This window comes from Alternaria infectoria (assembly GCF_024043175.1).
Source record: "Alternaria infectoria strain BMP 0036 chromosome Unknown scaffold_19, whole genome shotgun sequence".
Taxonomy (NCBI): domain Eukaryota; kingdom Fungi; phylum Ascomycota; class Dothideomycetes; order Pleosporales; family Pleosporaceae; genus Alternaria; species Alternaria infectoria.
The window spans coordinates 456,421-479,091 of record NW_026250708.1 but is presented as its reverse complement, the minus strand read 5'-3'; the positions used below and the strand labels follow the sequence as shown (position 1 = coordinate 479,091).

At 54.7% G+C, this 22,671-nt stretch overlaps 6 protein-coding genes across 6 annotated transcripts; 3 read left to right on the top strand and 3 right to left on the bottom strand.

Annotated features, from left to right (window-relative positions):
- Window positions 1-2,646: 2,646 nt before the first annotated feature.
- J4E92_008924 (uncharacterized protein) lies at window positions 2,647-4,323 on the top strand (the record flags this gene model as incomplete). Its single annotated transcript, XM_051500273.1, has 1 exon — window positions 2,647-4,323. The coding sequence occupies one exon, from the start codon at window positions 2,647-2,649 to the stop codon at window positions 4,321-4,323; it is 1,677 nt and encodes a 558-aa protein (XP_051349661.1).
- An 815-nt stretch (window positions 4,324-5,138) lies between these two features.
- Window positions 5,139-7,145, bottom strand: J4E92_008923 (uncharacterized protein; the record flags this gene model as incomplete). Its single annotated transcript, XM_051500272.1, has 2 exons — window positions 5,139-6,407; window positions 6,456-7,145. 2 exons carry the CDS (start codon window positions 7,143-7,145, stop codon window positions 5,139-5,141), a joined length of 1,959 nt encoding a protein of 652 aa, XP_051349660.1.
- Window positions 7,146-9,643: 2,498 nt separating this feature from the next.
- Window positions 9,644-13,547, top strand: J4E92_008922 (uncharacterized protein; the record flags this gene model as incomplete). The annotated part of the gene is made up of 2 exons (XM_051500271.1): window positions 9,644-12,477; window positions 12,527-13,547. 2 exons carry the CDS (start codon window positions 9,644-9,646, stop codon window positions 13,545-13,547), a joined length of 3,855 nt encoding a protein of 1,284 aa, XP_051349659.1.
- A 1,205-nt stretch (window positions 13,548-14,752) lies between these two features.
- J4E92_008921 (uncharacterized protein) lies at window positions 14,753-15,550 on the bottom strand (the record flags this gene model as incomplete). Its single annotated transcript, XM_051500270.1, has 1 exon — window positions 14,753-15,550. The coding sequence occupies one exon, from the start codon at window positions 15,548-15,550 to the stop codon at window positions 14,753-14,755; it is 798 nt and encodes a 265-aa protein (XP_051349658.1).
- Window positions 15,551-15,860: 310 nt separating this feature from the next.
- J4E92_008920 (uncharacterized protein) lies at window positions 15,861-17,553 on the top strand (the record flags this gene model as incomplete). Its single annotated transcript, XM_051500269.1, has 3 exons — window positions 15,861-15,940; window positions 16,085-16,782; window positions 16,832-17,553. The coding sequence occupies 3 exons, from the start codon at window positions 15,861-15,863 to the stop codon at window positions 17,551-17,553; spliced, it is 1,500 nt and encodes a 499-aa protein (XP_051349657.1).
- Window positions 17,554-17,953: 400 nt separating this feature from the next.
- On the bottom strand, window positions 17,954-21,034 carry J4E92_008919 (uncharacterized protein; the record flags this gene model as incomplete). Its single annotated transcript, XM_051500268.1, has 2 exons — window positions 17,954-20,953; window positions 20,999-21,034. The coding sequence occupies 2 exons, from the start codon at window positions 21,032-21,034 to the stop codon at window positions 17,954-17,956; spliced, it is 3,036 nt and encodes a 1,011-aa protein (XP_051349656.1).
- Between the last annotated feature and the right edge of the window lie 1,637 nt (window positions 21,035-22,671).

The following is a 22,671-nucleotide window of genomic DNA, read 5'->3' as shown; positions in this document are numbered from 1 at the left end:
CTGAGACAACCACAACTGAGCTGACATCGCGCTAGCGCACGTTCTCTGTCAAATCAATCACTGAGTCGACATAACAATCCCATTGCACGGCTCCTATGTCGTTCAGTGAAACTGGCAGTCGGGCTTGGTCGCTCGTCAATCGTTATACCGCTCACCATGCTCCGCAATCCCTATCTGATCTTTCTCACTGCCACGTTATTTGATCTCATCTTAGCCATCGCGCTCGTATCTCTCTTTGCGACTGCATACCCCGATCGCTTCCGCAGCATACTATGGAAAGAAGGCGGCACCAAAGGCTGGAACTCCGATCCTATCCAACGTGTATACGACTATGCGAACTATCGCAAATCACCACCCATACCATTGATATGGGATGAAAGGTATCCTCCCACCTCCTCAATACAGCAGCCATTTGAAGGTCTAATACTTCAACCAGCTGTACATTATGCAACCTATGCATTGCCATCATAACCCTGTTCATGTGGCTCGTCCGCTTCTCAATCATGTCTTTCAGCAAGCAAACTCTCGACTTCCACTCTACGATCACGGTCAACGCGTTGTACGATATCATACTGGCGGGGCTGTGGATGTATAGTGCCTCGATCCAAAACTCGGGCGACCTTTCGGATCCAGAGCATATCAGTCTCCGGCCTTGGTATCTCGAACGCGGGTGTGCGGAGGCATGGAAGGAGAACCTGTACGGTTGCGAGCTCATGAGATGGTCGTATGGACTGTCAATGTTTGCTGCGTAAGTCGATCTTGCGAGTTCTCATCGCATGTGAGACTCGGATTGGAATAGCCTCGCTAATATTGCTACTTTCGCAGATTCTGGTTCTGCCTTCGCTGTTCGTCGACCTGCTTATATCGTGCGTACCTGCTCGGGAGAAAGCACGAGCTAGAGGATATGGTGTGCGCTTACGACAATCTCTTGTAGCATGGAACGATCTAGCCACATATTTAGTGCTGATGGCCGCCACCAGGGCACCAAAGCTATTGAAATCGGGAAGTGTGAATGAATGATATACTAGTGATGCCGGAACGACTCCGGTGAATGCCGATCATTCGCTATGAAAACTTATGCTCTCTGCACTCGGAAATGAGTTCGAACAAGTGCGCTATTCGCATCGCTCCCGCTGTCATCAACGGCACGCAGATTACCTGCACGCGATCTGACTCGATCTTACCCCAAGTGTACGTGCAAGCCGAATTGACCAATCCTGCCGTGGTGTCATCATCCAGGCAGGACCTTGCGAGTTTAAACGTCGTGCGCCGCAGTTCACGCATGCAAATGTCGCACAGGGCGATTATTACTCAGAATGAGCAACCACCAAGTCATCTACAAGCGAACACCTCACCCTAGCCTGGCAACTGAAGGACGCCAGACGCTCCGTGGCCTGGGCGATTGGCGGGCTCATGTCGGAGCGGTCCGTCCGAAGTGGGGCCAGCCTGGTCCAACCTCAAAGCCAGCCCTTTCTTCCCTTCCTCTTCACCATCGCGTCGCATACATGAATGCCTGGCCTCTCCATTTGATTCTGCACACGCATCGAACGCTGATGTGTCTAGATCATCACTCACGCTACTACAACGTGCATATTAACGTCCCAACACAAACGCCCACCATGAAGGACGAGATAACACAACAGAGCTTTCGGTAGAAGATCCAAGAACCTTGTACTCGGATATCTCTCGATGTTTGTTTCCATGTATGGGAAATGTTTTCTCATCTTCTCAATGGCATTGCACCATTTTCCTCTGTTGTCCCCAGGCTCCTGGAGGTCCGTACATATGGCATGTAAGCAACTACGTTCACATCACTAGAAAGAGCAGATCTGGTATTACTTGCGGATATATCTCCCAGTCAAGAAACGCACGCGGAGTTTCTCCAAATATTTGTCGCATTCTGCGCTTTCGAGGCTCATTGCGTCACCGACAAACAACACTGATGGACAAACTCTTAGCAGTGAATGCCTCAAAAGTCGGTGTCACTCCGAATACTCGTACAGACCCAATAGATATTGCTGGTATTCGGCGTCACGGTCTCATTCAGGAGCCAGAATGCTCAGTCGGAAGATCTGTGGTTTGCGTTAGACGTAGTGAAAGGCCTTCGGCGCAAACGCGTCTTGGCCAATGCCCGTCACGCGCTCCACCCGTTTCTGCTCACGTATACCGCATAGCCTGTGCGCTTTTTGATAGCGCTAGTAGTTACTCGCACTTGCGTTTCTGTATTCCCCGCCCGCGCTCAAACTTCCCTCTTTCCAAATCACCGCAACCCCCGCTGCGTCCAGCAACAAGTCTCGTCAATCTCTCACAAGTCCACCTTCACCAGTAATACTGCTCGACACTGCCTCTAATAGCGCACTCTGCGACACCTTTGAGCTTCAGCGACAATACCAGCATCTGCTATTGTGCAGCGCAACGACTCAGCGCCAAGGCGTAAATACTCCAATTCACTTCGAGGTCACAGCCCCGCGTTATACTATATAATTGCACGGTACAGCTCTCCTTCTTTAATAACCCATCCTTTCCACCTCAAGTGCAGAAATTCGGACTCACGACACCAAACAGTCTACCTTTACCTCAACTATACCAAACGATCCACCTTTACCTGACGCTACCAGACAGCCGACCTTTACCCCGACATACACCATGAGCGACAGAGCCAGTCAAGCAAAAGATCGCCAGAACTATGCGCGGAAAATAGTTGATCTCGTGATCGAGTGTCGCAACAAGGTCCCCAGCGACTGTCCCGAGCCGACGCTCATCCTGTCTGACGAGGCTCTCCGTGCATATGTCAGGGGACTCGAGAAGTCAACATGGGAAAATAGGACGGATATAACAGACTATCACCAAGTGTGTTCAGATCTCATTGAGAGGCTCGAGATAATTCGTGACGATCTTCCCGGCGAGTGGCGAGAGTTCTCAGAGCTACTAAGGGACGCTACAAAGTACCCGGAAGGCATTACACCCAACACCACTCCCGCTCGTCCGCTGCCACCTCAGACGAACCTTGCCTTAGAAGCTATCACTGTAGAATCTGTCCAGAAAGATAACAACATTCCCGAGGTTGTCGTCTCGCCACCTGACGGCGCTTCCATGACCCAGCTGCCTGGCATAGCCATGAGCTTTCCAACGGTATCAGCGGCAGCGAACCCCTTTGTCGGACCCGATGGTGCGTCCATCTTCAGCAAGTTTGATACGGAGACGAAGCCTGCAGACAAGCCTTTCCCGTCCATTGAAGCCAAAGGACCAGAAAGGAAGCTGGCACCTCTGAAAAAAGGGTTGCGCTCCAGGAAGCCTAATGACGGATTGGCGCCTGGCGGTCTTGCTGCAAACCCAATTCCTGATACCGCATCTGCGAAGATGATGTCCCCGGCCCCAGCACCAAAGCTTATCTTCGACTTTGGTGCTTCTGCAACATCATTCACAGCTCCTTCAACACTAGAGCCTAGCTTGTCGGCCGAGCCAAAGGAGAAGAGATTACGACACACTTCGACTCCCTCACCATCATCACCAAGTTTCATCAGCAAAGATGGTTCCCCTCCCAAGATCGTTTCGTCACTGGCGGTCTCTCTAGACTCCGTCCCATCGAAGTCCACATCCACTCAGACTGATCTGGCGCCCTCTCCCAACAAGAGTCAGCTGAAGATGATCTTGAGCATTCTGGAAGAGGAGAGGGCTGCGCGTATCAAGGCTGATGCGAAAGTCGAGGAGTTGATGGGGGCCATGAGCCGCCTACAAGCCAAGGTTGATCGACTGGTGGAGGAGGCTGAAGCAAGCCGGGCGGAGACATCAGCTTCAAGCAAGTTAACCGCCATGCCTCAAGAGCCCGTGAAGCCTACAACGCAGGCTTCGACCTCTGATTCCCGCAACAAGAACGACCCCGAGGGCGACAAGGTCGTGGCGCCAAAGCGCAAGTCCACGATCCAGATCGTGAGGTCCCTCAAGAAGGACTTTGCTCCGGGGACGTCCCATGTCGTCTTCGATCAGCTGAAGCACGGGACTTTGCGCATCTCTGGGCTTTTGAAAGCTCAGCCTGCCATCCTCCAGGCGCAGATCGAGAGGGTGCTATGCGCCTTCAAGGTGCCAGTATCTCAGCGAAAGAAGCACGCGTCAATGGTTATCGATCTGGCTAATTTCGGAAATGGCCTTGCTCGTGGAACAAGTTATCTTTCTCTTAACACCAAGGTCAAGAACGCAGCTACCACATTTGCGGATGAAAAGCTGGCCGGCCATCTCTTCCACGAAAAGAATTGGTTGTGCTTCCGCTGCGTTTCTGAGCAGCACGAGTCTATGCAGGGGTACATGGGTGGACGTGCGGTATAGGAGAGCGGATCGTGGAGTTTACATGGGCGGCATAGCATACAGAGGCACTAAATGTAAGACCTGCAGAATACAATCGATACCCTTACATTGACATCAACTATTGCAACGTTATGTCTCTTCCACAGTGCCATGAGACGGCATCACCAACCCTTTCAAAATTCAACGTATGAAGCACAGTAGTAACACGAAACATCACCCAGCCAGTCAAAAGTCAACGTATGAAACAAGTTAACAAGCACATTGAAGTAACTCTATATGGTATCTGCCCTGTCCATCCCATTCTTCCTTCCCTATCCTAGATATTTCATTCCAAACCCCGTCATTACATCAATCGCGTCGCAACCAAATGGCAACATGAAAAAAGAGGTGCGGGGGTATTAGGTGCATGTGCATGCAAGCAAAGATAGTTGAAACTCTCAACAAAGACACTAAACTATGTTGCGGCGAAACAGCGACAACAAACAGGGTGGGAAAAAAGGCAAGTCGCTGCATATATGGGTATATCCTCATCCCATCCCGCTGGAAACACTGTTGTATACGTAAGGAGAAAGGAAATGATAAAGGAAAAACAAGTGGCAAGCGCTGATGAAGCTGCTTGTGTGGGTACTATCTCCGTTGAGGTGTCGTGTAGCTCGCTTCGTCGAGGGGTGCAGGGCGGAGCCAGGACCCAGGGACGAATAGCGAGGTTCGGAGTCACCTGTTGCGGTGCTTTATTTGTTTGTTTCTAAGGAGAGTGTGCGTGGTCGGACCAGCCGAGGGTGCAAAAGGTGGTATTATGTGCGTGTATGCGCGGTGGAGAGAGTGCTGAAACAGAGTTATCCCCAGTTAGAATCGTCGCCCCAGGTTCCGCCCATATCGCGGTGCGAGACGATGCTGTGCTGGGAGATGTTGCTTGGGCGCCGTCTCATGATGAGACGGGAGAAGCGGTTTTGGTGCTCGTCTTTGGGTGGTGGCGGCGGTGGCTGTTCGAGTTGAACGCCACGGTGGCTCGAGTTGTTCGAAATATTAATTAGTCTGGGGACGTAGCGACGAGAAGTTGGCGTGCTGGGCGCCTGTTGCTGTTGTTGTTGTTGGTGCTGCTGCTGTTGCTGCTGCAAGAAGTTTGGTGGGAGGCTTTGGCGGGGGTAGTGCGCAAAGTTGGAGTACTGCGATGTGGGTACAGAGACCATCTCCTTGGGTTGCTGGTAGTCCATGTATGGCGCTGGTTGTTGGTAGCTGAGCAGGTCGGGAGTCGAAGCGAAGCCGGCGTTTGGCCAGCTTTGCTGCTGTGGCTGAAAGCTTTGCGCCATCGGTTGCGAAAAGTCCGTTGGCATCGACGTCATGGTGGTATCGAAAGCACCGAAGCCACCCATGGCGGTTGCCGCGCTCATGCTGTGGTGCATGTCCTGGCTGACCGGCCATTGTGATTGTTGCATATCTTGATGATGCATCTGTGGGGGCTCCACAGAGTCAATGTCCATCATCATATGCTCAGACGGCAGACCGTGCGAGCTGTGGAGCCTGTTATCGGACGGTAGGCCGTGGGAGCTATGCAACCTGTTGTCCGTCATGAAGTCATTCGACTCCAACTTGAACTCCACGATTTCGCCTTGGCTGTTGTCGAGGGACTCCGGAGCTTCGGGCGTGAGTTCAGTCGTGGGTTCGACGACGTCCTTCACCTCGATTTCGGCCAAGTCGTAGGTGTCCTGCACCAACTTCTCAATGTCGAAAACGCGTGTATCCCATTTGGTCTCGAGCTTATACCGTAAGCGGTTGCACTTTTTAGACTCCCACGCCAGCGACGGCCAGTTTGATTCGTCGCCATGGCGATCGAGCATCATTTGGTTCCATGCGCTGGCGAGTTCGGGTTGCTTCAGCAGACCGAGGATGACGTTGGTGAAGTTCCACTTGGATCCGCCCTTCTCTTCAAAGTGAAGAGCGATGTGTTCGCATCTTTCTTCCCAGGTGGTTAGAAGAGAAGCGCAGAAACCACAACCCCAGGCGTCCTTGTCGTGCATGACGATCTCGTACTTCTTGACGCATGGCGATGCTTTCCTGCTCGTGGGTTGACCGCTTTCCCTCGGTTGCTTGCAGTGTTCACAGCCCTGTAAATTGTTAGCCTTGAATCTAGATGAAGGGTAATGCTGACGTACGTGTAGCTTGGTGTGATGCTCACGGAAGCGCTTGCCAGCATGGAAGATCTGCTCGCAGTCGGGACATCTCCAGGTAAGTCGCTGCTCGTGGAACTCCTCCTCGTGCGACTTCCAGTATGGCTTCGACTTGAGAGCCTTGTCGCAAAATGTGCAGGCAAAGTTCTTGGGCGCGGGCGTCGATGTGGTAGAGATTGTGGAGAGACGAGATGATGCGGTCGACAGGCGCGAGGATGCGGCACTGTAGTGTGTAAAGGACGAGTCGGTAGACGCGATGGACGAGCGCGGGTCCGAGAGCATGCTGGGTACTCTGCTGGATGGTACACTCAGGTATGATGACGCGCGGCTCCCGACGGTCGACATGGACGATCGGTCGGCGCCCGACCGACGCATACCATCTGGATACGCGTGAGCATACAACGCGCCGCCAGGGCTGAACGTTGACTGACCTCCATTGCGCGCAACGGAAAGTAGCTGGAGGATCTGCTGGTCATCAAGATGCTTCAGCGCATTGACATGGTCAAAGAGCTGAGGTGCCAACTGGTTCTGGCCAGAGTGACGGGGGGAAGAAGTGACACTCTCGGTCACGCTGCTCAAGGGCGTGGAGCTTTGTAGACTGCGCCGCGCGCGCTTGAACGAGTTGCTCTGCTGAGGGGTGCTGAATTGGTAGAGTTGAGCGTCGTCGGCCTCCATGTTATCTCGATGTATGCGCAATCGCCAGTATCATGCCGGAGATTGGTGGTTCACGGTCCGTCTTGGGCGGGCAGAGCTGTGGTTACTATGTAGGGAGGGCGAGTGCGCGCGAAATGGAAGCGTTCGAGAAGCTTTTGACGGTATACGGATGGGTATAAGCTCAGTTCTTAGGCCGCCAGGAAGACATTGATCGTCCAATTTCCGGGCGGAGACGGACGGCTCTTGTTTAGAAGAGCAACATCCGTGGTCTGTTTCACGGGTTTCAAGAGGGCACTAAGAGGCTGCCTTGGCATGCAGGCACCCAGGCATGCATGCCTCCACACCAGTCTGGTACTAGAGCAGGCGACTATTGCACGGAGAGTTTCCAGCGCTGCAGCAACTCCCTCTAGTGATCAATATTGTCCATGGTGATCTCTCCTTTCGCGATCTCAAATTCTGAACGCGTCGAGCCTCACGATGCTCTAAGGGAGATCGCCGCGCCGGCGCTGCAGGGACCCCCAGCGCTACTAACCTAGGGCCGCATTCTCAGGGGTAATTCAGCAGACCACATGAAACGTGCATCTGCTCGCCATCTGAAAGCTGTCGTACCGCTCCACCTCATTGTCGAACGCGTAAAAGGTATCTGGAGCCGTCGCTTGCATCAGACGTGACATAATCCCAACTCCTCACCCCCACCATCTACGATCCATCGCGCTGTAAGAGAAGTTCGCACTCGGCCATTGGCCCGAAATTCGTCGCAGTATGCGTTCCTGCAAAAGTGCCGTTCTGGTGGCAGTGCTCAAAGAAGTAGGGTGGCCCTGTAAGACACATCGAACAACCAACACTAAAAAGCCAGCCTGAGGCGTTTCGCAGTCAGTTCCGTGAGCAACAACAGGTACCATCGCGATGGCCGCATCGGTAGTTCTGTTGCTACAGCACATCGCGTTCGTTTCGGCGGAAAGCCACCAATGGCGCGTTACGCGTGGTAGCGTGTTAGGCGCTTGTTGCTCACGTCTGTCGTCATCTTTCAGACGCATGTGGACGCGAGATAAGGCAAGGAGTTCTGCAGATCCCGCATAACGTCGAATGATCGCTCCAGCCATGCTCGCGAGCAGTCAAAGTGAAAGTGGCCCTTGCAAGATCTGCTTGGCTGGCAACGGTCTTTCTCTGGGGTACGCGTTACCGACGAAGGAACGGGTGCTATTTTTGGCGGAGCACCATGGTCCGATCGCAACAGGTAAGACGCCTGTAAAACGTCGACCTTCCCTCCTGCTATGACCACCACCTTGCATAAGTCGAAACGCGCCCGCTGTAGAGAGGACTGGCCACCAGTATGATCATCGTGAAGATGAGCTGACCAAGCGGGTGTTCTGCGGCGCAGCTGCCTGTGCGTGCCCAAGGTATCCATCGAGGCTGTGTGCCAGAGTTCATGCAAAACAACTCCTACACCCCGTGAACTTACACCTGCATCAAATTCGAAATCCAGGAGGCTAAGAACCTAGCTGCACGTCTGATTCACGCGCAGAGTCCTTTGTAAGCGACGATGATTCGGCTTCCATGAAACGTGATCAGGCCTCCATCGTGTTTACGCCAAATCGCAGCCTCAACAAAGGAGATACTCAAATTGCATGGAAGTCTGCATTCATGCTGATCGTGTGTTTTGTGGCGGAGCAAACTCCTGCAGTGGATCGGCTACTGCTTGGTCAGAGAAGAGGCATAGGGCTGACGCATTCGCACTCGTATGGACATATGATGTCGACGTGCCCAATCAGTCCGCGACACGCCGTCCCGTTGGTTTCTTGCTAACAGAGACGGACTATCATGGTTAGGACAGCGCGATCGAAATCTTGGCTAAATGGATAAACAGAACTGGTCGGGATGTGGTGGTATCGAACCAAGAAATTCATCTCTTTCGGAGCGCAACCCATGTATCTTGCTCCCACAACACACGCGACGACAGTGTCATGTGGGATGGTGGAGGACCTTTTGGCCGAGAACTCAGCGAGGCTTGTGAGTGGCGGGTCACGCGGATAAAGGAAAGCGAGCTGTCTGAAATGAAGCATGTCCTGCTGGTATTCCGGTAGAAGTCGCCAACTGCGACGTTGTCTCAGACGATGCGATGTATCGTGATGTGGAGCGATCTGGTGGTGGAGAGAAAAAGGAATGGTGGCACTTAAGCCACATTTGGCAAGCGCGAGAAGTCGCGTCGTAAGTCGCGTGTCGCGACCTCCAGAATCACGCGTAGTCCAAGCTTGCTCCAACCACGACACTTCCCCGCCATGTGCATGTGCAATTGAACGTATCCAGCCTTGCAAAATTATTACGTCTTTCGATATACATCTTCAGTACTTGCATTACGCGTTTAATACCCCTCCATTTAGGTTTTCTGGTCTACCTCGTCGACGAAGACTTCACGCGGCCTCTACCTACAACCACCATCACATATCAGAACACACGAACCGCCAGCGCCTCTTAACACCCATTTCTACGAGCCCAATCTAGGGACTTCAGCATACACCATGACATCAGCACCAACGTCCCCAACACGCGCGGCAGACGCGTCCGCGAAGCCTCGGCCAAAGCTGCTAGCAGCTCTGCGCAAAACCGTGGACTCTTCAGATAGCGAAGCCGGATCTGATAGTGACGCGTCTGCATCTGAGAATGACACAGCCCCCACAATCAGCGCAAAGTCTTCCACAACAACACGTCGGGAGCCGGAGACAACGCAGGTTGACGAGAAAGACGAGAGCGATGGAGAAGACGCATACGAACTCATGAAGAAGAGACTCGCTGCCAACAAGAGCTCACCAACAGCACAACCGGCCGCCCCGCAACAAGCACAGCAGGAGGCACCAATTATTGCTACCATTGAAAGTAGCGAAGATGAGGACGCAATGCCCGTACGAGCGAATGCCCGCAAACCAGCCACAACCCGGACGAAGACTGCAAGCCCTCGAGCATCCGCATCGCCAAGCGTACGATCACGACGATCTTCCCCAGGCCTCTTCGTGACTCCAGGTCCATCACCGGCTAAGAAGCCATCGCGGCGATCAGCGAATGCCGGCTCAGACTCCGACGATTCTTCGCGGCCCATCCATGGTACCGACCTGCAAGAGCGGGTACGACGCATTCGAGAGGAAAGATTAGCGAAACAGCGGGAGGAGGAAGCGCAGCAGGCACAATCTAAGAAGCTCGCACGACGGCTAGCAGATCAGGGCTCTGCCAGCGAGTCGGATGGCGAGAGCGGCAGGCGGCTTACACAACAAGCGAAGCCAACCCGCAAAGCTGGCAAGAAGGCCCTGGAGGCAATGGCTCGCGACCAGCAGCGCATAAGCCGCAACATGCAGCTTACCCACCAAGCCAAGACAAAGAAGCGCTTCACGACCCAGGATCTGTTCAAGAAGTTCAACTACCAAGCGCCTAACGCCGAAGTCGTACCTCTCCCAACGCCAGAGGCCAGCTCAGCCCTTACATCGTCTGATGCAGAGGCAAACCAAATACAGGATACGCCACCGACGAGTCCCCAAAGACAAAATGCTACGGAGGAAAATGGTGCTTCCGTAGATCAACAAACATCTACCACGGCGCCCGAAAGCAACGTTCAGCCACCCGAGCCCGCGAGAGTGGACAAGGGCAAAGGGCGAGCACCCGAGTTCCAACACTTGCCGGTACATCCTTGGATGAAGCAGGCAGAGCCAGTCACTGTGCATACAGCGGCGGTGGAAACCAAAAAGACCTCCGACAATGACATGGTGGAACTTTCGGACTCGGACGATGATGCAAAGGTGGAACAGCCCAAGAGCCGATTCCCCGTCTTTGACCGATTACCCACAAAGAAGGATAACGAGGCAGGGTCATTCGTACATCTTCGTGCTCTCGCTCAGTTGACCAAGTCACCACCAAAGGGCAAGAAGGGACAGAAGATAGTGACTCGTGGTGAGATGGAATTCGCCCTAGCTCAGAAGGCTCGCCAGCAGACTGCGAAAGCCAAAGAGGAGAGAATAGCTGACTTGATCAAGCGAGGCCACAACCCTGAGACCGAAGAGGAGAGGGAGAAGCGCCAAGAGGAGATCGATGACATGGTAGCAATGCTCGAGAAGCAAAGGCAGGAGGACCTTGAGCTAGCCAAGATGGAGAGGAAGGAGGCGAAGAAAAACGGCGAGACCATCGATGACCTTCCCTCCAGCGATGATGAAGACGGCGACTATGTCGGTAGCGGCGAGGAGGACGCCAACCAAGAAGAGGACGATGATCAAGAAGAAGCCGAGGTTGTTCTATCAGGCTCAGAAGACGAGCAGATGGAAGACGACGCTGAAGACGATCCTCTCATCGACGGAATGGCTGACGAGGACGGCGAGCCAGAGCAGACAGTGCAAGCCCAGAACGTCACCGAGGATGTTGATATGGAAGACGAAGATGCCGTCGCTCCTGCCCGAAGGCAAACCATCAACCGTGCCCGCAACCGAGTTGTTGACGATGACGACGATGATGATGCAGAGGCTCCTAGGCCTGCCACACCCACTCAACCAGCAACTCAAACCGACGCAATGGCCGCCTTTGGGTTCGGCAACGCCAACACCGGCATAGGCCTCACACAAATGTTTGCAGGCACCATGGCCGAGTTGGAGTCTGACTCCCAGCCCGCTGCCGCCATCAACACCGAACAAGACTCTTTAGAGTTCCTGCGAAACCTGCCCGATACCCAACCCGCTGCAAACTTTAGCCAGGCTTCAGAGTTTGTAGTCCCCAACAGTCAGACTTTCATGTCGCCACAGAAGCAAACACAGACTGGTGACGAGTCTCAGTTCAGCATGGGGATCAGCCAAGTTGTCAGGACTTCCCCCATGTTCTCGCGGACCCAGGTCGAGGACTTTGAACCGACACAGGATGCAGGCTTCTCCTTCTCTCGGTCGCCAGCAGGCCTTGCCCCGCCACCATCAACGACCGATACCGTCATGGTGCCTATTGCTGAGTCGCCAATCAAGCAGAAGGGCAAGCTTCAGCGAGGACGACGAGAGGCCGCTGTTGAGCTTTCCGACGTTGAAGACGACTTGATCGATGCTGAAGAGGAAGAGAGCGAGGACGACATTCAGCGCCCTCCTAAGCTTAGCAAAGATGCTTTCAAGAAGTTGCAGCAAGCGGCTAAGAAGGCCAAGGCGGCCGAAGAATTTGACAAGAAGAAGAGTATGGCGAGAGAAGCCGTCATGGAACAAGCCGAGGAGTCTGAGGACGAATACGCCGGGCTTGGAGGAGCCAGTGACGATGAGGAAGGCGAGGAAGACGAAGACCTCAAGGACATGATTGACCACAACGACGTCAAGGTCAACGAGCGCCAGATTGCCGCTTTCTACGCGTAAGTTCAACTTCCACCTACTTGTTATGTCGATACTAATGCAATGCAGTGACAAGACCAAGAAAGATGACGAAAAGCACCTCGCCGAGCTCTACAAGAAGATGCAGAGGAAGGGTGGCCTTCGCAGAGGTGGCGGCGGCTATGACGGCTTTGATATGTCTGACTCTGAGGACGAGGCCGAGTTGCGCCAGCGCAAGAAGCGCGCTGCATTCCAAAAGCAGACCAACGCTTTGTTGCAGGACCAGAAGGTCAAGGCGCTCGCCGACGATGACAAGAAGAAGGCGTTCTTCAAGACACTCGCTGACTTCGACGACGAAGGCGAGTACGACTATCTCAACATGCCTGAGAAGGAGCCGGACATGAACGACTCCCAGTCACAATCGCAAGAGGATGTTCAAGGCGACGTCATCGCCGTCCCAGACTCCCAGGCCGCCTCCCAAACCCTATCAGCACCAAACAGCCCACTCAAGCGCAAGTCCCAAGATTCCCAAAAAGAGAACCGACCACCCCCACACATGCGCCGCACAACAGCATCCGAGAGCCTCGCGCGCAAGCCTCTCACCGCCGACGACGTCAGAGACTCCATCTCAGAGCTCATCGAAGACACCCGCATCGTAATCCCAGACTCGCAGCTCTCGGACGCAGAAGACGACCACGAACCCGCCTTCGTCTCCGCAGCGCGCAAACCCATCATCGACCGCCTGACCCTAAGTCGGCAATCCACAGTCGAAGAGTCTGTGAGCGCAGACACCAATTTGGCCTTCCATGCTCCATCGCGCGGGGCTGCGACACCAGGGTTCCGCGTTCCGTCGCTCATACGCCAGGCAACTAGTAATCTGTCTGTTAGTAGCGAACGGTCCGCGGGTAGCAGTGCGCCGAAGGAGAGTGGGGTGAGGAGAGGAGGTACGGGGCGGAGCAACATCCATGCTCAGGCAAGGGAGGCGGAGCGGAGGGCGTTGCTAGAGAAGAAGGAGGGGAAGAGGAAGGAGGCGTTGAGGAAGAAGGTGGAGGGTGGGAGGAAGCAGGGGATGAGGAGTGTACTTAGTGACCTTGGTGGTGGGTTTGAGTAGGTGATGTTTTCAGCATGTACGCGCGTGGTGTTGGGCGTTATGTAGTGCGCTAGATAGGTATCACTTCGCTGTAGCTTTTTCTTTCTACCATGATGCAACTACTTATCTACCATTTCTAAACTTACCTCCACCGCCTATCCCTACTCTCCTCCTTTGACGCCCTCGCACGCATAACGCACCTTTAATTTCTAACTGCTTATCTCTTGCACCCTGAACTCACTAAGTTCTATCGCGCATACACTAGCTATACATCATTAAAGTGTCGCCCTCAGCACTTGTACTACAGCATGCAAAAAAAAACAGCAAAAAAACAGATCAATGGAACAGGCCCCTGCCTCCGCCAGTTCGATGATTCACTCTCTAACGTTACTCGAGCACATCCGGCCAAGGGACGTCTCCCTTGGTCGGACACACTCAGGTGCCATATACCCGCTAAGCAAGCCTAGCAGGTATATGATACCCGACGCCCCTTATGGGGATGAATCTCCCATCCGTTATGTGTCAGTGAGAGGGATCGAACCTCTAACCTAACCCGAGTTGGGTCGGTTGGCAAGTCGTTTGTGTTGTGCCGGACACTTGTTTTGATGGAAAATAGTCAAAGTAAGTGGTATATATTAGGAGAGAGAGCGGGGATGGATAGAGGTTAAAGTAAATGGGGTGAGTGGGTGGTGGGAAGAGTGGGTGGCGGCGTTGTTGTGGTGATGGCAGTGTTGTTGTGGTGGTGAGAGCGTGTTTTGGTGGAGTGGGAGCTGGAGTGGAGGTGAAAGCGAGAAATGTGGAAAACCGCGCAGTTGGCTGAGAGACGTATGGGGTAGGAACATCAACATTGAAACCAGAGGATAGAAGAGAAGAAGAAGGATTGACGTGTTGAAGTGAGGAAGTTGAGTATCGAATGTTTAAGACTTTTGACTAGAGGGCGGAGAAGGTAAAGGAAGCATCGCCAACAGAAGAATGAAGCCCTCATCAGCCTGACCATAATTGGTATCAAATAACACAAGACAAGAGATTGGCGTATGAAAGCAAGGGAGTTAAGCAGAAGACGTGTGAGAGTTTTGACTTGAGGGCGAAGATGGTAAAGGAAGCATCGCCAACAGAGGGATAAACCCCTCCCCACCCCTCACCTGAAGGAAGAAGATAAACGCAGTAGCCAGGTATGCGTGTCTAATGTTACAATATATACATGATTGTCTCAGTCATACATCACACTATACACGTTCACTCACCCAGATGGCGCCTCTACATCCTCCTCTTATGACTTCATTCAGCAGATCATAGGGCTTCGCGCTCTTGGCATCATTCTCCACCGCATGGTCCAGGTGCTCTAGCTCTTCATCTCTAATCCGCCGCAACTCAACCACCAACTTGTCCAGCTCGGGTCCCAGACTCTCACCCCGCTGCTCGCACTTCTTCGCCCAGTCTAGCAGCACGCGTGCCTGCTCGTTGTAGTGGTTACCAATCTCCGTCTCGACAGCCTCTGTGCATGCCATGGCGGCCTCGCGGCCCATGACAGCGGTCGACCACCCGAGCATGCTGGCGGCGGCGGTCCATATGGGAGTCATTGCGGTGGGTCGTATGCGGTGCCTGGAAATGACCTCGTTGAAGAACTTGTAATGGCCGGCTTCTTGGTCGTACATGTGTTTCATCAGCGGTCGCAAGTGCGGGTGTGACCGTGTGAGGACGGGCGATTGGGCGGCGTAGATGAGGATGGCGGCGAGTTCACCCGTCTGGTTCACCCGCAGCGCGGAAGAGAGGAACTCCTGCTGCTGCTGCGACAGCGGCCGTATTGGTTTGCCATCTTTCTGCGATTGCAGTGAAGGCGGTGATTGCGCGGAGTCGGGCTGTGAAGGCGGGGGTTGCGGTGCGGAGGCGGTGCTGGCCAGGCGTGACGTTTGGCGTGGTGGGCATGTGGTACTGGGGGCAAGAAAGTCGAGCACAGGGTATTGGAGGCTGCGACGGGCCACATTGCGCGATAATGCCCGCGGTGAGAGCAGGACGGGAGACATGTTCCAGGCCGGGCTATTGTGTACAGGTGAAGGGGCGAAGCTATTGTTCTCGAATTCAGTGAGTCGGACAATAGGCGGGTGAGGTATGATGCGCTCAAGGCACGCTAACACGACCCACTTTTCAACGCGGCATGGCCTGAGCTCAACGAGCGTTTCCCCGACCTTTGGACTTCCCACGTTCTTCTTTCATCCTCTTCCCCCCTAATCACGCCCAAATTCACTCACGGCACCCTCCGCGACACCGGGTCCGTCTCCAACGCGCCTCTACGATCCAGAAATCATCGCGAAATCCTCGCCAATCCCACCCAACATGTCGGCCGATGATATCGACGACGAGCTCTTCGCCCTCGCTGGCGGTGACGAAGATGCAGACGTCGAAGAAGGCGAGGCGTGAGTACCATCTCTCACCTATCATTCTCCTCCTCTGCCTCTGCCTCGCTCCTTTCCCTCGCTCCTCTCCTCTCCGTTCCGCTCCGCTCTGTTCTCCACCGACCGCTCAACCCCCTACCGCAACATGGCGCTGACTCCACGTAGCTCGTCGCCCGCAGCCTCGTCGCCAAACTCGCTGGGTTCCGACGCCATGGACGAGTCGGATTCAGATCGCGACGATGACGTACCAGAGCGCTCCGCAGACGTCCCCTACCCCCTAGAGGGCAAGTACATCGACGAATCAGACAAGCGCCGCATCCTGGGCCTATCGCAGCTGGAGCGGGAAGAGATCCTGGGTCAGCGTGCCGAGGAGATGAGCAGCGCCAACTTCAAGGCCGAGCTCGCCAGGCGCGCCGCCAACGTCCAGAACGACAGGAAGCGCAAGGCTGATTCCGAAGACGCCGACGAGCGCAGGAGCACTCGCCCCAAGGTACAACCGCGGAAGAACGAGAAGCTCGAGGCATACAAGCGTGAGCGAGAGCAGCGTGGCCAGCAACGACAGCGCAACGACGACCGACGCAGTGGCCGCAGGCGGTCCAGCTCCGGAGATCGTGACGGTGGCTCGGATGTCGACGCTGATGGCGAGAGCGACGTGGAGTGGGACGACCGAGCACCAGAGAAGGCCCGCGAAGAGCTGCCTGCCACCCTACGCGATTTCGAGTCGGTTCGTGTTGGCAGAGGATTCTTCTCAGAAGTCTGCTTCCACCCTGGCTTTGAGGAGGCTCTGACTGGCGCATTTGGACGTGTAGGCGTCGGTCAGGACTCACAACGGCGGACACTGTACAAGATGGCGCAAATCAAGGGTATGCACGGCTCCAGCTGTACTACAAACAATGCTAACATTCTGTTCAGGCTTCTCAGCTGGCAAACCATACGTTTTCGACGGCAAGGACGGTAAGCGCGTCGCGACCGACCAATACGTTATTGCGCAACACGGCTCCGTGAAGAAGGACTACCAGTTCCAATTCATGTCCAACCAACGCTTCACCGAGAACGACCTCGACACCTACCGGCAATCCCTCATAGAGACCAACGCCAAGGTCCCCACACAGTCCTTCCTCCAGCGCAAATACGACGACCTCAAGGCGCTCCAAAACCACCACTGGACCGACGCCGACATCAGCGCGCGCATCGCAAAGTCGAAGAAGTACGCCCACCTCCTCAACCGCCCCAACGCCGACGCCCAGCCAAAGATCGCAACCCAATCAGAAACAGCCGCCGCCCGCATCGCCGAACTGAACCGCAAGAACCGCATCCAGGAAGCCGAGCGCGTGCGCAAAGCCCAGTTCGACCAACAGCGCCAGAAGAAGATGGAGCAGAAGAAGGAACTTGCTAGGCGCAAGGCCGAAGAAGAAGCTCGCAAGGCCCAGGAGGAAGAGGCGCTCAAGAAGAGCAACAACCTGGATGTTGATGCCCTGTTCGATGGCGATGGCTCCAGCAGAGCTAGCACGCCCAACCCGCAGCAGCCGCAGAAGAAGAAGACGGAGCGGAAAGGTCTGCCCACGTTTAGGAAGCCGAAGATGGATGATGATATCATTGCTAGTATGGATATTGGCATGGATATTGAGATTTGAGCGGCCTCCAAGCATAGGGCTGGGTGTGGCGTTAGTACTGGGCTTTGGCTTGCCTTCTTTCCAGCTTGACTTCTTTTGTTATAGATGAAGACACCAAAAGCTTGCACGTTTTGGTTCTTAGCATTGCGTGGTGTTCTTCCGGTTGCCGGCTGCCCTGAGACCCATGGGTGAATGAGTGTCTTGGGTATTATGGTGTTTCGTGCCAGTATTTGGTATACATTCTCGAATTAGTATTATATACCAAAGACCTTTATTTTCGAGATCAACTCGTACGCTTCACGTCATACCAATAAGACTACGTCACATCAAGTCGAACCCTAACTCGAATGCAGAAGACCTTGTAGATTCCACAATACTCTCCCTACAACCACTTCCCCAGTATCTACGTCTACGTCTACGTCTACGTCTCAAAAACCTGTTCCACATCCCCAAAATCGCCCCGTTCCCTACAATCCCAATACCCGTCCTTCCCACCCTTGAGCCTCCAAACCTCCTCGTCACCCAACGCCGCCGCCTCCACAGGCCCCACTTTGGTAAACCACTTCGGCTGCCACTCCTGGCCATGTTCCTCGAGCACGCGCCTGCGACTCCGCTGACGCTCTTCCAGCTTCGCCTTCAGCGCCTCTGCTTTGTCCACATCACCATCCTCCAACGCGCGCTGATCAGGTCGCAAGCGGGAATCAGTGGGCGCCATGCGGTCTTGCTCGATGGACGTGACTTGATTGAGTGCAGCAGCGAAGGTGGTAAGACCGTAGTGTTTCTCCGCTTTATCGACGAGATCGCCTGTTTTCCAGATCGTTTTTCCGGTGGGTTGGCCCGCGGATGTGAGTTGGAGGTCTGATGTCCATTTCCCTGTTAGACCCATGGGCAGAACGGCACCTGAAGCGTCGAAGACCTGCACGGAGACTTCTTCTGAGCGGCCGGCGAACATGCCACCTGCTTTGAATGTGCATACAGCTTTTGCGCCGGTGGTTTCAGAGATGATGGTCATGGTGCCAGAGGGCTCGAGGTACTTCTCACCCGCGATGACGTTGCGCAGGTAGGATGTGGCGAGCGTCCAGGAGTAGTGCTCGCCTGAGGCGTGGAGGAAGATGCGGACGCGGCCTTCAGTGTTGATTTCGGCGCTCTTGCCCCAGAACTTTTGCATGGGCGTGGGGGATTGTACAAAGGTCCATTCGTTGGCTTCGGCTTGGCAGGCCATGCGGACGGGGCGGTGGACGACCTTCTCGGCGAAGAAGCGGAAGCCTTTGTCTTCGCGGACGAGCTCGTAGGTTTCGCCTAGCATGGGGTTGAAGGGCTTGCGGATGGCGCGGTCTTTGACGCGGGCGTTGCTGAAGGCGGAGATGGCGAAGGCGGCCATGTAGGCGAGGCGCTCGCCGTTGTCTGGAGTGGCAGTCACTGCGGCGTCGAGCAGCTCGCTGTATTCTAGCTGTTCTGCCAATCGTTGCAGCGCGGATGTGGGCTCGTTAGCTGATACCGGCATGGCAATGGTTGACAAGTCTTTGCCGACATTCTTTCTGAAGAATGCGATGAGACTTGGAGGCTGAACCTTGGGGGCTGGGACTGTGCCCCGACGTTTCACAGGGTCAAGTGGCAGAGGTGTGAGCGACTTGGGACGTGTAGGGAAGAGTGCTGGAGTGGTTTCCCGCGACATGCGAGGTCGGTCCAACATTCCCACACTGCCATTCTCTGAGGAAGACTCCGACTCGCCATCTGAATCGGCATCTGGTGACTGCTCACGTTCGCGGCTGTCCTCTTGACTGTCGCGCCGGATGGTCAGAAGCTGTGACTTGCTTGCGTCGCCATCTGGCGCGTCGAAGAACTCATCTACAGACTCGGCCACTGAGTCGAAGCTGTGCCGTGATCCTACGGCAGAAAGAGGTGCAGCCGGGGGCATTCGTCTTTGTTTGCTCTCGCTAATCAGGTCAGCGAAGTCCCTGACAACAGAGTCTAGGTCTCGAAGTAGAGCCATGCAGTTGTCGTGAACGCTTTCCTCATGTGGAATGCTTGCGGAGCTCATCATGGTGCTCGCGCGTCCATTGCGTTTGGGTACGGCAAGGGTGCCATTACCGGCCGCATTGGAGGCACCAGGAGGGACGGCTCCAGGCGACGCAACTCCTACTTGCGCTGACACACTCCTCTTGCTGAAAATGCCGCCGGATGGACTCTGAGTGCCGGAACTGCTCGGCTTGCGCTTCCAGAAAGCCATCTTCTCAGGGGCCTTTTGTTCTGGGAAGTAGTCACCCGCCTCGTCGTTGGACGGCGTTGGGGAGAGACTATCGCCCATGTTTCTAACGCTCATCGCAGACGATGCGTTGTACTTTGGATCTGTATCCTGAGCTAACCTCCGTACTGCATCTCGTGTACCAGAGACTCTGCCGACTAGGGCCTCGACCCTTGCCCATTCGTTCTCTTCGGCAGAGTTCAAGACGTGCGGGAGACTCTGGTATGGGCTGTCCTGGATTTGTAGGGTCGGAGAAGCGACTGCCCCTCTATCCGAAGCGGTTCTTGAGGCGCGATCGAGCGCGTTCTTCCACATCTGAAAGTCCTTCTCATTATTTGCTCGCAGCTGCCAGATCTCGGCGCCAGAATCGACGGATATCTCGCGTGTCTCCTCGTTCGCGCCCACAGCCGCCAGTGACAAAGGTATGGCTCCTCGCAGTGCAGATGAATGGTCGTTCCGGTAGTAGGAGAGCGTCGAAGATGTAAAGTCCAAAGAGAAGAATCTCCTGGCATAGCCCTGGTTCCTCTTTCTCCTCTTCTTCTGCAGCACTCCTGTCAGGAATGAGGAGCCGGAAAGACTCCCCTGTTTCTGCCCGTATTGTGATTTCGGTCGCTCGGCGTAGGCTTGCGGTAGGGATTCGGAGGATTCGATGGGGCCCATGGAGGGGCTCGATTTCGGGAGGCTCGTGGTGCTCGCGCCCGCCATGGCCTGCGCGTAGTGCATGTGGTGACCAGACTTGGGCGCCGCGTTGGTCGGATATGTCATGAGGACGAAGGTGGCAGTTTTTGACACGGTCTTGGAGAAGGTGTTGTCAAAGACCAGTCCGTACATGCCACCCTCGCCTGGCGGTACGTCGTATGTGCCCATGGATACCAAATCAGCCTCGCATTTCCCATGCCAATGCACTTGCCGCAGCCCAATAGCCGCCAGCTTATCTAAAACGACTGTTCTGTCATTCCGCGACGTCGAAGCTCCGCGTCCGCGTGTTGTAGGTGGCTCGAGGGTCGGCGTGCCGGGCCCAGATTCGACGAGGGCAGAGGTGGGCAGCTGGGGAGTTGCGCCGGTAGCTGTGCCGGGGTGCTTGAAGATGCCGAAGTTGAGCGACTTCTTATGCGGTTGGACGCTCCAGGAGATGGTGTGGCCTGACGAGACATTGACCCATCTTACAAGGTACGACTGCCTTCAGTCAGCGAGGAAGCGCGACGTGGATGCTGTACATACCTTGCTATGCACCTCGATGTTCTCCATTCCCGCCATGGCTGAACTCTGCTACTACAACTCTCTTTGTTATGCGTCAAGGTGGTCGTGGGGGTGAATCTTGGTACAAATACGCGGGGTGCAGGCGTGTAGCGCAAGCGTGTATAAATGTCTGGCGGTGGAGCGAATGCAGGGATCGACGGTGACGATGGTGACGATGTTTCCTAGCAGCCGGGCATTTCGGAAGTCGGATTGCTAAGGGTCGGGCGGGTGTTCGGTGCCTTGTCAGCTTTCACGGGCGCGCTGGTGACGATGTTGTCGACTCGGAATGCGGATTGCTGCGAAGCCGAATGGTAGAGCGCCGATCTGGGGGTAATTTGACCCTTTTCTGGCTCCAGACTGTTCAAGAGTACTAAGGGGAACTACCACGTTGCTTCTTTGTAACAGCTATGCAAAAAAACGTAGCGCAACGGGCAGAAGACGTTCCAATGCGTGGATGACATGTGTCGACGCGGGCGGTCTACGCGGGCGGCTGGTAGCCAGGGTCTTCAGCCTTACCAAGCCATCTTTTCCTCAGCCACGCCTTTTCCACCCATAGCTACTCGACTGACCGGCTTTCTAGCCACACACTTTGTGATATTTACCCGTCTTTCTTCCATCCTGTTTCCCATGCGGCAGCAGCATGGGAAAGCAGGTGTTCGCTGCCCGCACGCCCTCTGACGCATTTCTCATGTGCATCCTGCTTCGGCCGTTGGATGTTTTCCTGCTTTCCGACTCCCGCATCATCCCGTTCCATCCGACTGATATCATACCTGACTACGGCCGAATACTTGCTGCCTTCTAGATCTCGTGACAGAGGTCCGCTGGCTGCCGGTACGAAGTACGCCGGTCGCACTGCTATACGTGTATACGAGCGCTGAACGAGTACCTGACGCCCCACCCTCACAGCCGAGCCTCAGGGCCAGTTCTCTCGCAAATGCAACTACACCGCCAGGCGCTTTTTGATACAGTTTCTTCCCTTTTCGCTTCTCTTCCAGAAACATCTTCACTCAGTCTTTGCTTCTTCCCAATATTGTTGTCGTTCTGAGATGGTGGGACTGCACCCACTCCCTTCACGCGGACGGGACCTTGGAGACGCACACCACAACGCGTTTACATACCCCAGGAGGACACATTAATTCGCATACTCTCTCATCTGAGCTTGAACATTCAAGGATCGCGAAGACTGCGCCATATCATTGTTGCCTGCATCTCCCAATGTCTACCGCACTGACCTCGCGCCAGAAGTTTTTACCAGCCACCCTGTGTCAAGGTAAGCACAGGTACAAACATCGCACGTGTTTCATATCAATTCAGATCAGTAATCTGGAGTACAACTCCAATATCGCGCGTTGACGATGATGCTCCCCGACCCACTATACCCGTTACAACACGGAGCGTCACCCTCTTCGGACCTCGTTCCGGGCAAGCATTCTACGCGCACTACTCACGCGCAAGCCGTTAGTGCATCACAAACGTCCTTCCAAAATTATTCCGCGAGCGACTCAGTGTAGTATGCGCTCTAGTTGCAATATGTGGGGTGTTCGCATACGTCAAGCAATCTCGAGCAATTTACCTCGTTCGCACCTGTAGATCGTCTGGTCCGGGACCTAGATTAGTTAGCTACTGGTGTGATTCTGTCCTTACTATACTTACCA